This window comes from Triticum aestivum, chromosome 2D (genome assembly GCF_018294505.1).
Source record: "Triticum aestivum cultivar Chinese Spring chromosome 2D, IWGSC CS RefSeq v2.1, whole genome shotgun sequence".
Taxonomy (NCBI): Eukaryota; Viridiplantae; Streptophyta; class Magnoliopsida; order Poales; family Poaceae; genus Triticum; species Triticum aestivum.
Window position 1 is genome coordinate 270,265,713 of NC_057799.1, and position 13,413 is coordinate 270,279,125.

The following is a 13,413-nucleotide window of genomic DNA, read 5'->3' on the forward strand; positions in this document are numbered from 1 at the left end:
GATCACCCAACTTGTGCCATACTTAGGGAGAAAGCTGTGCACCCTGGCGGGACAATCTGCGTTCTTGCATACCATTGTCAGGTATTTCTAACTTGACACCTGAGCTATGAAAACCCTTTGCATGGACATTGCCCAATTAATTATTGCATCCTTCAGGGCTTGCTTGTTGGGATACATAGCACCCATCGCAATATTGTTCTGGTGATATTGCCAGGCAGAATCATGTACATCGTTCACGGTCATTGCAGATGAGAAGTCATGATTCGGGACCTCCTCTACATTTTCTTCTTCATCCGACTCGTCAGAATCATCCGCATGACCCCTATCAACATCGGTGTCTTCTTCTTCCATCTGGTCCTGCATGTGCCCATCTACCTCGTCAGCGTCCACCTCGCCACTGTAATCACCATCGGCATTTCCTCCATCTACCTGACCACTCTGCCCTGGTTCGTAACCATCAGCATTTCCTCCTTCTACCTGATTGCTCTGTCCTTTTTCGTAACCATCATCTCCAGCATTTGACATAGATAACTGCCTCCCTCCACTGTTCTGCCCAGGATCGTAACCACCCTCGCCTTCATGTGCAGTGACTTCCTTCACGATGGGAAGGCCTAAGGCAATAGGATTGCATCCCATGCGTTCACAACCTTGTAACCACCGCACCCAGTCGGAGTCTCGCTCTATTGGCCTCAAATAAAAGTACATTATTGAACTTGACCGTGTCCATAATGCATGAACACCGACGGTGTGTGTTTCAGTATCAAGCCCTAAACTTGCCGCAATCCATTCTTTCAACTGACCGACAGACCATGTTTGAGGTGCGTTCATTGGCACCTCTATGTGAGTAAATTCACCCAGATCAGCTCCCATCTCAGTTGTTTGGACAGTACCAGGACCATAGTAAAATATGAACTTCACTACATCAGACATCTCGGCTCACCTAATTTTTTTTTCAACAATGAAAGACAAGTATTAAGCAACAACTTAAAATACCCCCACTACTAAAGATTAGACATGTATATATATTAGCTAGCCAGATTAGACATGTATATATATTACGGAATATTAACGGAGCAACTAATACAATTCACACACCTACAAATATATTACGAATATTTGCCGGAGCAACTACAAATATTGATAGATTTAAATATATGACATCTACATATATTACGGATTTTACCGGAGCAACTCCAATTACTGACACACCTAAATATTTGACATCCACATATAGTACGGAATATTACCGGATCAACTACAAATTGGCACACAACTAATTAGTTGACATCTAAATATATTTACGTTTACTACCGGAGCAAATAACAATAATCGCACACCGGAACCGGAAAATAAAATGCTCACCACGACCACCTAAATATTTACGTTTACTACCGAAGCAACTCCAATTACTAACACACCTAAATATATTTACGTTTACTACCAGAGCAAATAACAATAATTACACGCAACTTCAAAAAATAAAATGTTTGTTCAAATATACCCTTGAAGCGTGTGTGCGAACGATGGACAGCGGCCTTCAATCACCGAAACCGGAGCCGGAAACTCCACCGAACTACCGGAGCTTCACCTCCACCACACTGCCCTAGCTTCACCACCACCACCTCCACCTCCACCGCCGCCACAACCTCCACCAATGAGCTGAAAAAATGCTCCAACAAAATGCTCACCACGACCACCATGAGCTACCCCATCAGACATCAGTAGATCGAGGTCTCTTTTGCCTCCCTAACTATGTAAAACCCATTCACGGTGCCAAATCCACAAAAAACCGGGTCATTTTGGTGTATTAATTGGAGCTATTTCATGTAAGAGAGGAGGAAGGAAGAACAAAGTGAGATGAGCGCTGTGGGAGAAAGAGAAAGGAGAAGGAGAAAGGAGGAAGAGGGCACGTGCTGCGGGGCCGCTCCCTGTCGGCCAGCAGCTGACCGATCGGTCGTAGCTGGCTGACTGGGGCGCCCGTGACCCAGCCCTGTTGCGACGTGGCCCAACCAATAATCAGCCCGCACGTGGCCACCTGTCGGCTTGTAGTTGGCTGATAAGGCCTAGTCGGCCTGCTGCTGGCTGACTAGGCTTAGTCGGCCTGCTGCTGGCTGCTTGGGTATTATTTTCAAAAATAAAAATATTAGCGTGATATTTGTGCAAATTAATAAAAAAATGTGTTATTTATAAAAAATTAGCTCACAAGGGAGTCACGCAACTTTGCGACAACAGTGTCCCAGGTGTTGTATATTTGTAGCACTTACACCTCATTTTAGGGCACCCGAAAGAAGTTTTGCAAAAAAAGTTGGATTGGGGTCTTGCCCAAGCGCCCTAAAATAGGGCCTATTGGAGATGCTCTAACAATTAGGTTTCAAAATCAACGCCACTGAACTGACTTGGAACAAGTCATCCAACCCATAACGAACCCAGCAACGAAGAATTGAATCTTTGAAACCAAACTAAATAGCTCCTTGGGAGGAAGATTTCAAAGTCTTCACTCGGAAGAATTAGGTTGGCTTGAACATACACACAAAAGACTTCAAACCCAAAACATCGAGTACGAGGAAACGTTGTTATATCTTAGCTCCAGAACATGTGACAGCACATGCAGCAGCCACTAGTTGATGTACGCTCGTGCAATGTTTGGATACAATCACAACTCTGAATTTGGGCGTCAATCAACAATAAACTAAGAATATACAAGAGACCAATAAAATCACAAGTTCATGCATGATAGTTCACATCGTCACATCAGTATGTGGCTTGAATGCTGGTTCGAGACAGTTCATACCAGCCACGCACAATAAAGAAGAAACTTGAATGCTGGTGCTTCTGTCCCTTGGGAGTTCTACGGACGGTGTCAGGCCTGCTGGCGCTTCGCATCGACGGCTTCCTTCAGCTTCCTCCCAAGCGCAAAGGCAAGAGGGGGTGGCACAGCGTTGCCAATCTGCCTGTGCTTGCTCTGAATGGTGCCCGAAAACTGGTAGCTGTCAGGAAAGCCCTGCAGACGTTGATAGGTTCAAATCAGATTATCTACCAGGCCTTACAACAATATTTAACACGTTTGACTATTTGTTATCAGATGGGGATGGATGTAGAGCAGCTTAAGCTTACCTGAGATCGCGCACATTCACGGACCGTGATAATCCTATCCTGGTCAGGGTGGAAGCACATGCCAACCTTGCCCATCGGCTGAGGATCAGTCACAGACGTGGGGAAATTGCCCTCCCAATCTAACCTCCCATACAGACCCTTCCACTGATTGTGCCTTTTAGCGGTGTTAGGCAAGCACCAAGGTATCAGGTCCACCATTTGACCAGAAGATAGCTTCACCTGCACATGTATGTTCGGGGATTAACATATCACAAACACCAAAAAGGATATACTATAGATCAACAGAAACAGTGAATGCAGCTACAGAGTAGGACAGTCTCATTTACCTTCTCATCTGGCAAGTCATGCCAGTCACAGCCAGGTCGTTTGGGAATATGTTTGCATCTTATGAGATTTAATTCATTCATCTCCTTAGATATGTGATCGTTCAATGCAATAGTGCTACCTCTGATCTTCTTCTGAAACCAAGAGGTAGGCTCACCTCCATACTGCATTAAGAGAGGAATTCACTAAATATGGGAATCCAGAGCAGAAACAAAAGAAAAACTGAATGGCCTTGGAATATTACCTCAAGTATGAGTTTACTTGCACCATTTTCCACTTTTGGCAAATCCCCAATTGTATCTCTAACAGTTATTGCACGGAAAGGTGCCCCACCAGCAGTGCTTTTGGCAGCTGCATAGTATTTGCCATCAGGCAGTGTTATTTTCAGTTCAGGGCTAGCAAACACGTGCATCGGTTCTGGCCAATCAGGAAGAATCTCTCCAGGAGCAGCAGCCCAAATGAATGCCCTTTTCCTGGACTGAGCAACACCAAAAGTACCTGCTTCTAAGATTCCAAAACGAACCTAAACAACAGGTATACAACTTCTCAGTATACAGATTCAAAGAAGTGCTAACTAGGTAGTTTAAGTAGACAATGGTAAGAATTAGCACCTGGTATCCCATTTCCAAAAGAGATGCAACTGCCAGTCGGAAGGTCTGCCCTTTGTTGAACGAAACAAAATTCCTGACATTTTCTAAAAGAAAGAATCTGGGACGAAAATACTCCGCAAAAGAGAGGAATGCTAAAATCATCTCACACTGAACTTTACTCCATGGGCTTTGGTTGAATCTGTTCATGCCAGAAAAGCCCTGGTAACGGAAAAAGGGTATACATAGGTCAATAATGGGTTAACATTTTGAACAACAAACTGCTTACCAGTGCTTATAGCAATATAATGTACCTGACAGGGAGGACCGCCATTTATGAATTCTACTTCACCAGGGACAGGAAGGTTTTTAATATTCTCTTCAGCAAGTTTAGCTGCTTGTTCAGCAGCTTCAGAAGTTGAGACACAGTCATCAGAATCCCCACACTTGTCCATGATTGCCCTGCATCATCACGAAGCAATCCTGATTGAGCTACACAAATAAATAAATGCAACACAGCGCATAAATTAAACAATTTCACCTACTTTAAAATCACATTGCAGTTATCCACAAACACAGCAGCTTCCGGATGATTTTGCCTAAATGCTTCACCAGCTGGTTCCTCATATTCAATTGCCCATTTTGTAAATGACACACCTGCAGAATTTAACAATGATAATAAAAAAATATCAGTCAGAAGGCCAACATGTTCATGCTAAACCATACCACTGAAGGAAGTGCATACCAGCTTGCTGCAACCCTTCTGATAAACCTCCACAGCCAGCAAAAATGTCAAGAGTTGCAATACGGCTCTCTTTGGGCACCTCCATCCATTTGCCTGAATCAACTTCATTATCTTCACAGATCTGCTTTCCCTTGTTCTTCTTCAAAGCACCAGTTGCCTTGCGAGCCACAGACATGAGCTTTACATTTGAAGGCAACTGTCAAGGCAGAACATACATTCAGTTAAATACCAAAACTAGCAGTTCTAAATCAAAATGTTATATTAGCCAACTAACCTGCTTGAGAGCTCCAGTGGCACGATCATAGAAATGTTCACAGAAGAATACATGTTCAATCATTACTGGAAGGTCTGAATTTGAGATATCTATCTTCTTTCTGACCTCACATTTTCCCTCTACCATATCCACCGGCACATTAATTATATCTTCACTATAGTATACCTGAATCAAGTAAAAAAAAGTTACAATATGTATTGAAGACTATTTAAGGAGAATGATCACAAAACTTTGGCATGTTATGAAGCATGGAACTAATGATGGTATTACAGATATCAGACATAAAACAAATATACAGAGGAAGAAGAGTATAACCTCTCTGATATCAGATGTATAAGCTTTAGCAGTTGAAATGTCATCTGGTCTATAAAATCTTCGAACACTGACTTTTGTTGATGCAGGGTCAACTTTTTTAGAACCAGCAGGTCCACAGAGATCCAGAAGATGGCAAACTGCATAGGGCTTCAGGCCAATGTTTCTTCCTGCCTTGTAGGTGCCACGATCCTCCTCTTGGGAGAAAAACTCAGGCCTAATGTATAAGAAGTCATGGACACTATAGGTTACCTTTCTGTAAATGAAGCTGGTCTTGGTAAGTATTCTTAATTCATCACAGTCCGGTTCTCTGTGCTCACAAGAGCCACAGACACCATTACCAAGACCCAGTTTATCACAAGGTAGAGAGAAGAAGGCACCCTTCTCAGGCCAGTACAGGCTTCTACATAAATATTCCATGGGCAGACCCTTCTTTTTCCTCTCTTCCGCTTTGGCCCACCCAATCTTCTCAGCTTCAGAATTCTCTTTTCTATACTTGTGACCCCAAGGCATTGATTGGAGATTGACAGACACCAATTCTTTGATGTCCTTTAGTTCAAACTCCAAACAGTCATTAGTTAAGAAAATGTCCCTTTCATTTGCAGCATTGCCAAGAACAGTTTCTGAGCCTTTTTGCAGAATCCTTCCATGAACCATTTTTGCACCATCAGATTTCTGAAACATGTACTCAACAAAGCATATGACTATTTCTCCAGAATCATCTTCCAGTGTGACTGCCCCTCCAACATCTATTCTGAGTTCCCGTGCATACGCACATTTGTATAAAGCTTCTCCAGAAGTTGTTTTCCCAGCTGACTCACCCTTCCATCTCATTTCTTTGCTAGTTTGCGATACCAATTTTCGAGACCGTGTTGATGGTGGAGTCTTTGCAACCTTGTCTTCTTCAATCTGTACCTCTTCCTCAGCATCCTCATCTTCATTTTCTTCTTGTTCATCATCAACTTCTTTTGCTTCGTTTCCATCTCCCTCCTTCAAATCTTCAGGGAAATGGTGTGCATAGTAATCACTCCATATTCTGTTGATCAATCTTGTTGTGGTTGCACGCATTGCTTTTCTTTTTGATGATGTTCCCATTGTTGCAATTGGGTTCAGATTCTCTCCTCTTGTTACTTGAGCCTTTTTCTTCATGAACAACTTTGTATGCCTTCTCTGCTCCATCTTCGTCAACAGGCCAGTGGCAAAAGCACTACGTCGAATTGTCTCATCAGGGAAATCTGCAAACTGCTGAAGTATGATCTGTCCATGTACCACAATGTACCTCTCAACCAGTACAATATTGGACGATATAAAAGCAGGATTCTCTTTGTCAAACTCTGCCACTTTCTTGATGACATCAACAAAAGAAAGCTTTGAAGCACGGCTTTGCTCTTTTAGCAGGGTGATGATGCTAACAGCAAGCCTTGCTGTTTTCAGTACAGGTTCACACCAAGGAGCATATTGCTTTATTGGCTGCCGTAGCTTGTACCTGAAAATACATGCGATGTAAGTTCTAATGGAGTGCTGCCAGAAACAAATAAAGACTGGGCCAAAGGAATGAGAGGATTCAGTGAAAAGAATACTGAACAGGCAGTGGCATGAAGATTACACAATAAAATAGCAATAAAAACTGACTGGGGTACTCACCAAGCCACATCAGTTCGAATGGTTATGCAAACCATCGAGCCACCAAATTCTATAACCCATTCCTTGATTGGGCTCAAATATATTGGAACTCCTACATCCTGGTTATCAGCTTTACTTGATGAAGAAGACAACTTTGCAGACTCAGCTGTGGAACAGCAACTGCCATCATCCTCTGTCATAAAACCAGATCCAAAGACAACTATATCATTTTCTGCGCCTGACTTCATAGGGATTAATTCCAGAGAAATAAGCCTAGAATCCGCATTGTATAGAGCCCAGTTATTGAGGATTCTTACTGGCACATCACCAGAGAACATGCCATCCTCACTATCAAATATGTATTCATCCATTTCCTGGCTAGATGGTTTATAGTATGCAGGCAGAGGGTAGTCATTTGCAATCTCAGCTTCACTAATTTTGATGTAGACATTTTTCTGGGAAGGGACCCCACGGTTACCCCTCTGTTTCTTCATCATCTTCCATTCTTCTTCTTCATGCAATAATCTTGCTAATTTCTCATCATCGTCCTCAGCTACCTCTTTACACTCAATATCCTTGATCTTCAGGCTCCCATTTGAAATGCTAAGTGGCATCTTGGTAAATTCTGCTCGAGATTTGCACTCATCTCTTAGAGCAAGAAGAACTGGCAATGTAACAAGCTTCTCATCATCATTGCCTGCCGTCTGATCCAAACCAATGAGCTGGTTGTATACAAACTCGCCAGTGGCAATCATGAATTCTTTGCTCATTGTTCCAGTGTAACCTTGGATAGCATTAACAGAGCGAACAACACTAGCAAGCAATTCTTCCAAACTCATGTTAGGATTCCCACCTACTGATCTCATGAGCTTCCTGTAGACTTCAACACATACCTGTGCCTTCTCATAGAAGTGGTTGTAGTAAGACTTGTAGTTGCTTGCTGGTTTCACACATTCATAATCAGCAAGTTCTGTTGAGAGCCAGACTACTGCAGTACCTTCATCATAACCAGATATTGCCCAGTCCTCAATACGCCCAAATCCTTCACAGCGTACACCTCTTTCACGCTCTTTTTCTAGATCATCATCCATAGGCATGATGAGAGCTGTTATGAAAAAATCATCTATTTCAGACATTTCAAATGGCTGCAGATTCCCATCTGCATCATGCAAGATGAAATCAATCAACTTCCGGCAAGGCGGCGAATCTTCTGGCCCTAATTTTGTCAGGTTGATTGCATCTATTTCTTCCTCTTCCATTCGATTTTTCTTGATCTTGACAACAGAAGTTTTTTCTGATAAACGTACAGATTTCTCCTTAAAATCAGAACAGGCTGCTGCCCTCCTTGGCCTCTTGTGAGTAGCAGAACCAGCACCCTTTTCAACACCATTTGTTGCATTCTGAGGCCCATCCACCAATTTTCCTTGTGCAGTGAATTCTTCACCCTTCTTTTGTGGCTTTGCTCTGCACCTTTTTGTTCCTGAAAGGCCATCATTCAGATAAAATAACCAAATCAGGAACAAAAGAAAGAAACTAAATGCTGAACAGTGAAAAGGCATCAATAATACAATGACACAGCACTCAGGTGTTACAGCAATGGGATTGGGTCCATAATTGGTAGGCATGAGAGCTGGCCAGCCTAGACTTGGCTGGCTGCCTTCCACAAGCTTGACTGGCAACGATGCCAGCACTCAGCAGACACAAGAAGACAGGTGTTAAGAGATGATTCTTAGCCTCAATGAGGCATGCAGAAACCTCTTTGATATTCTTTTTCATGAAATGGCATTCAAGCCTTTTGTGTATTTCTCTTGGGAGGGATCCATTAAGAGAGACCTGAAGGCTTGGAGTATCACCAAAGAACTAGCTATGGACAGGGGTGCGTGGAAGCTTGTTATCCATGTGCCAGAGCCATGAGTTGGTCGCGAGATCTTATGGGTTTCACCTCTAGCCTACCCCAACTTGTTTGGGACTAAAGGCTTTGTTGTTGTTGTTGTTGTTGTTGTTGTTGTTGTAATATTATATAGATGGATCTCCTTCCTAACAAAAAGGAAAGTGCTAGGGGTGCCAACTGCCAATTGGTATGAAAAAATAGAACAGATGTTCACTCTATAAGTTACAGACAGTTGCTGCCAGCTATCATTAACTTGAAAATCAAGTCACAGACAAAGCTCCAACAAGATCTATGGCAAGACACACACAGAGGCAAAATTGTAGATATCAGCGATGTCCAGACACCGAGATCAGATGGCACAAAAAAAGCCTCATTTATATCTATATTTATATTGTATGGTTAATTTTGTGTTTTCCTGGTGTAAACCCTGCAGTGAAAATTGCAGTTGCAACTTGTAGCTCTTTTATCTGAATACACGAGTCACTAGGTGATATCAGAGGCTCATCTTGAAGACAAAGACCATGACACTTAACCTTTTCAGGGAACTTAAATAGCCACAAGACCCGTTCTTGATGAAACTTCAGAATTAGATCATTAAATTGATTAATAAAAAACAATCAAACACCATGAAAGAAAAAACAATCAAACACCATGAAGCATAAGCCATATGCATATAGGCAATTAACAAAAAGGGGAATTAGAAATATGCTGATGATCTATAGCATTAAAAGCAGTCTTCAATCCAGCAACATATATAAGAAGTGCACAGAAGTGGATCTTCATGCATGAAGGCTTGTTGAGGTTAAATGGATCTCCATACACAGGATTTAAGTGTGCACCTACATGCATGCACACGATATAAGTGTGCACCTACATACATACATTGATCCCCTGACCCTTATTCATGTACTTGGGGGTTCAAATTAAGTTCATCTAAAAATAAATTCTCACTAGAAGGGCAACTGTACAGAACCAGGCATTACTTTCACAACTGTTTTTCTCTTCCAAGGAACACTAGCATGGACACAAGATAAGTGACCTCATTTATATCTTGAATTTAGTTTCAGTCAAGGCACTAGGTTGATAAAAGTAAAAGCACATTTAACAGACTACGACTGGATATACGAGTCAAACACAATCATATTTTCTTGCAGAAAAACACAATCACATTTTTGTAGTACTGTGATATATGAGTCAAACAAATCCATGCTCCAAGTGTCCATACCACTCCAAGTAAATCATGAGTATAAAGGATTTTATGCTGCAAACAGTATGTGTGTGTCATTAAAATATTGATGATTTATACAAAATGTTGCATGGATGTTAGTATTAAAAATTATGTTTAAAAAATGGTTTTCTTGTTTTATGTGTGATGTGTGAAGCTGCATTGTCAACAACTCAACATTCATCAAAAAATGGCATCTCATAACCAACTGGACTAATGCCATGTAAATATCAGTACAACCTAAGGGCCTCGATCAGTATCATGCACACGCAGGTGAGCAATGGGAAGAAAATCAACATGTGGATGCCAAACTAGACAACTTTTCTTCCCAGAGATTTAGGTCATTATCTATTTTGCATACTAAACATGGACAGGAGCCTATTCCACCCGTCATCCTACAATCCTAAAATACACACTCATCTTCACATGTATGCATTAGCATTGTGATTGCTATCAAAACACCTAGTTAAAGCAAGTTGCAGCACATACTAGATAACTAATATGCAAATAGATCAACCAAACCTGGGAGGGCACAGAAAAAGAAGAAAAGGAAAGCATTGGCACCTAGCCACCACACGCAGTTCATGGCATAATGCGCCTCACCCTCTCAACACCACAGCTCCACAATTTCCATCATCTCAATAACAACCAAACAATCTATCTACATCATCTTCCTCCCCGGCCATTCAACTTTAACAATAAAGGGCAGACATGTGCATGTACCACGATGTCTGTCTTCATTTCAGTGATAACATAGGAAGTGGAGTCAGCAATGGAGAGCAGTGATAGCAATGGGTAGGTGGTTTGCAATCTCCCTCTTGATGTCTATCCAGTTTAAGTCAAAGCTCCATATAAGACACATTAGACAAACTAGAAGACTGCCCAGACACTCAATAAGGATACAGATCAATATTTTATACAAATCTAATACAAAAGTCAATACTGGTTAGAAACCAACTTTGCTTATGCCATGTCTAGCTAGTGAGCATCACAGAAACATTAGCACGTATGCCATGTCTATGTCAGCATATAATTTGCTCCTTTGCACTGTTATATACAAACGCAAAGCAGAATACTTGTTTTAAAAGGGTAAAGCATTAGTTTCTAAAGAAATGTCATAACTTTCTTTGCGGTGCCTAGTAGAATATACCAACATGTAACACATTGAACATAAAACAAGTCAGACAACATCTGAAATTCACATTCTCAGAGCAGATGCGCACAGAAAATACCCTGATAGCATTGAGTATATCATATTACACATTCCTGGAAACAGATATAACCATGCTATAGATTGGAAGGTGACTACTGTAGTCATGCAAAACAAGTAACAATAGAAGTAATTAAGAACAATACCTGTGGTAACTGGAGAACGTGGACTTTTCACCATATTTGATATATCCCTGTAAAATTCAGAATTAGTCAGCCCAATCAACAATTAGCAAGAAAATACAGTACTTACTTCCAATCCAAACTTAATTACATGAAAAGATTAACAGAGCAACACACTTCGTCAAAATCACTAGACATGCTATAGAGCCAACCCCGCAACATGTAGAAGATCAATTCCAAATTGGAAGCAGAAGCAAAAGGTAATGAATAAGAAACATACACATCAACAATCTGTTGAACCTGTATCCAGTTCCTTTAACTGATTTATACAACAAACTTGAATTTGCCTTCAGGAATGATAATCTATGAGTAGACATCAACCTCTAGCAACAATAGGGGGTAGGAAACAACATAGCCATCATTAAACCCATGTCTTCCAAAACAAAAGTAAACAATCATGGCACTAACATCTCATTATTACATCACTCTATAATTGGTTCACAAACATGAAAACATTGGCAAATTCTAAAACTAGAATGAAACCAGTGTAACCGTGAGTAAGCAACTGGGGAAGTAGCACTCAGCATGGCAATTCTCAAAAGCTCCCCAAGTAATAAGCTAAGAATAGGCAAACGAAGAAAGGTGCACCAAAACTACCAGCACAGATGGTTGCACCAAGCCACCAAATAAAGCAAAAGCAAGGCTAGCAGCACCAGGTGCCCCTTGAAGACTGTGTGCTAATCCATATAGATATATAGCTCCTCTCCACAAAGATAGCAAGAAACTTCAGAAGACATGCTAAAAGCAAGTCTATATTCCATTACAAGACCTTATTAACAACTACAAGTAAGCAAATTAACTAATTCAACAGTAAGGTAATGAACTGTTCCTAAAATGGCATCACCGGTCATAGGACACATCAGAGCTTGATTAACAGCTGTTTGTCACAGGAGTGAACAAAATGAACGGAGCTGAAGCCTTCTAGTTAATTCATTCATTCAAATAGGCATGGAATTAGTGACAAATACCTAGGATATTCAAGAACAAAATCACCAGCTGCAGGCAGTCAAGGCAGATTAAGGCTACAGAAGATTTGCGGTGAATGTCAATGCCACCAAGCACAGATCCACTAAGTATGCAAGTACTCCTGCAATGCAGCAAAATAAAAAAAAACATCAGAAACTTCAACACCGGTGGGGGAATGTCTACTTAAACAGAAGTTAACCAATTTGGGGGAAGCGCAGAACTATTGAAGAAAACGGTGGGTTTTTTTGGCAGGAACTGCAATAATCAAGTCATGAGCGACCACTGCTCAAGCAGACCAACGGATTTCTGAAAATAGTCTCCTAACCCCTACACAGAACACATCGAACAAACTAACTATATGGATAGGCAGACGCACAGGGCTCCCCGGATCTAAGCACAGCGAACAATCACAGATGGAGCTACTTCTGCACCACACACCAGCAAGCTAAGCCCCCACGACGCACATCCGAAGAGATGAGTATGATACACGGGAGGAAATACAGCGGTTACAGAGGGAACGGTCGCCATTCCGTTACCTCTGCTCTCCGTTGCGGCAACACACCGACAATCTTTCCGGAATCACCTCCAATAGATGGTAGAGAAATCAAAGAAATACCCAGCGGAATGCAGAACTAGAACATCAGGCAAGGCAAAAATGTTTCCACTAGAAAACCGTCACTGATAAATCCACAACGAACCGAAGGAATCCATCAACCCCGCCTGGATGCGGAGCCAGAGCAGCAGCGCAAACGAATCGTCGGTCAAACAGCACGGAGCCCAGCGACTATCGGAGCACGCACGCCCCTAAACACCACCCCGAACTAATCAATCCGCAGGCACGGTAAAAACAGGACCGAGAATGAAGAAAAAACGAAGCCCCAGGGTTACCTATGCGGCCTCCTCGCCGCCGGCGGCGGAGGCGACGGGGGAACGAGCCCGAAGGAGCGGATCCGAGAGGCG

The 13,413-nt window shown here is 42.0% G+C and overlaps 1 protein-coding gene across 1 annotated transcript; it reads right to left on the reverse strand.

The window, feature by feature from the left end:
* Positions 1-2,558: 2,558 nt before the first annotated feature.
* On the reverse strand, positions 2,559-13,413 carry LOC123052745 (DNA (cytosine-5)-methyltransferase 1B). Its single transcript, XM_044476074.1, has 14 exons — positions 13,342-13,413; positions 12,456-12,574; positions 11,452-11,498; positions 7,001-8,459; positions 5,360-6,842; positions 5,045-5,209; positions 4,771-4,966; positions 4,571-4,682; positions 4,340-4,487; positions 4,050-4,247; positions 3,683-3,961; positions 3,441-3,602; positions 3,115-3,333; positions 2,559-3,001 (listed from the first exon to the last, which is right to left on the reverse strand). The coding sequence occupies exons 3-14, from the start codon at positions 11,483-11,485 to the stop codon at positions 2,861-2,863; spliced, it is 4,596 nt and encodes a 1,531-aa protein (XP_044332009.1). The 5' UTR covers positions 11,486-11,498; positions 12,456-12,574; positions 13,342-13,413; the 3' UTR covers positions 2,559-2,860.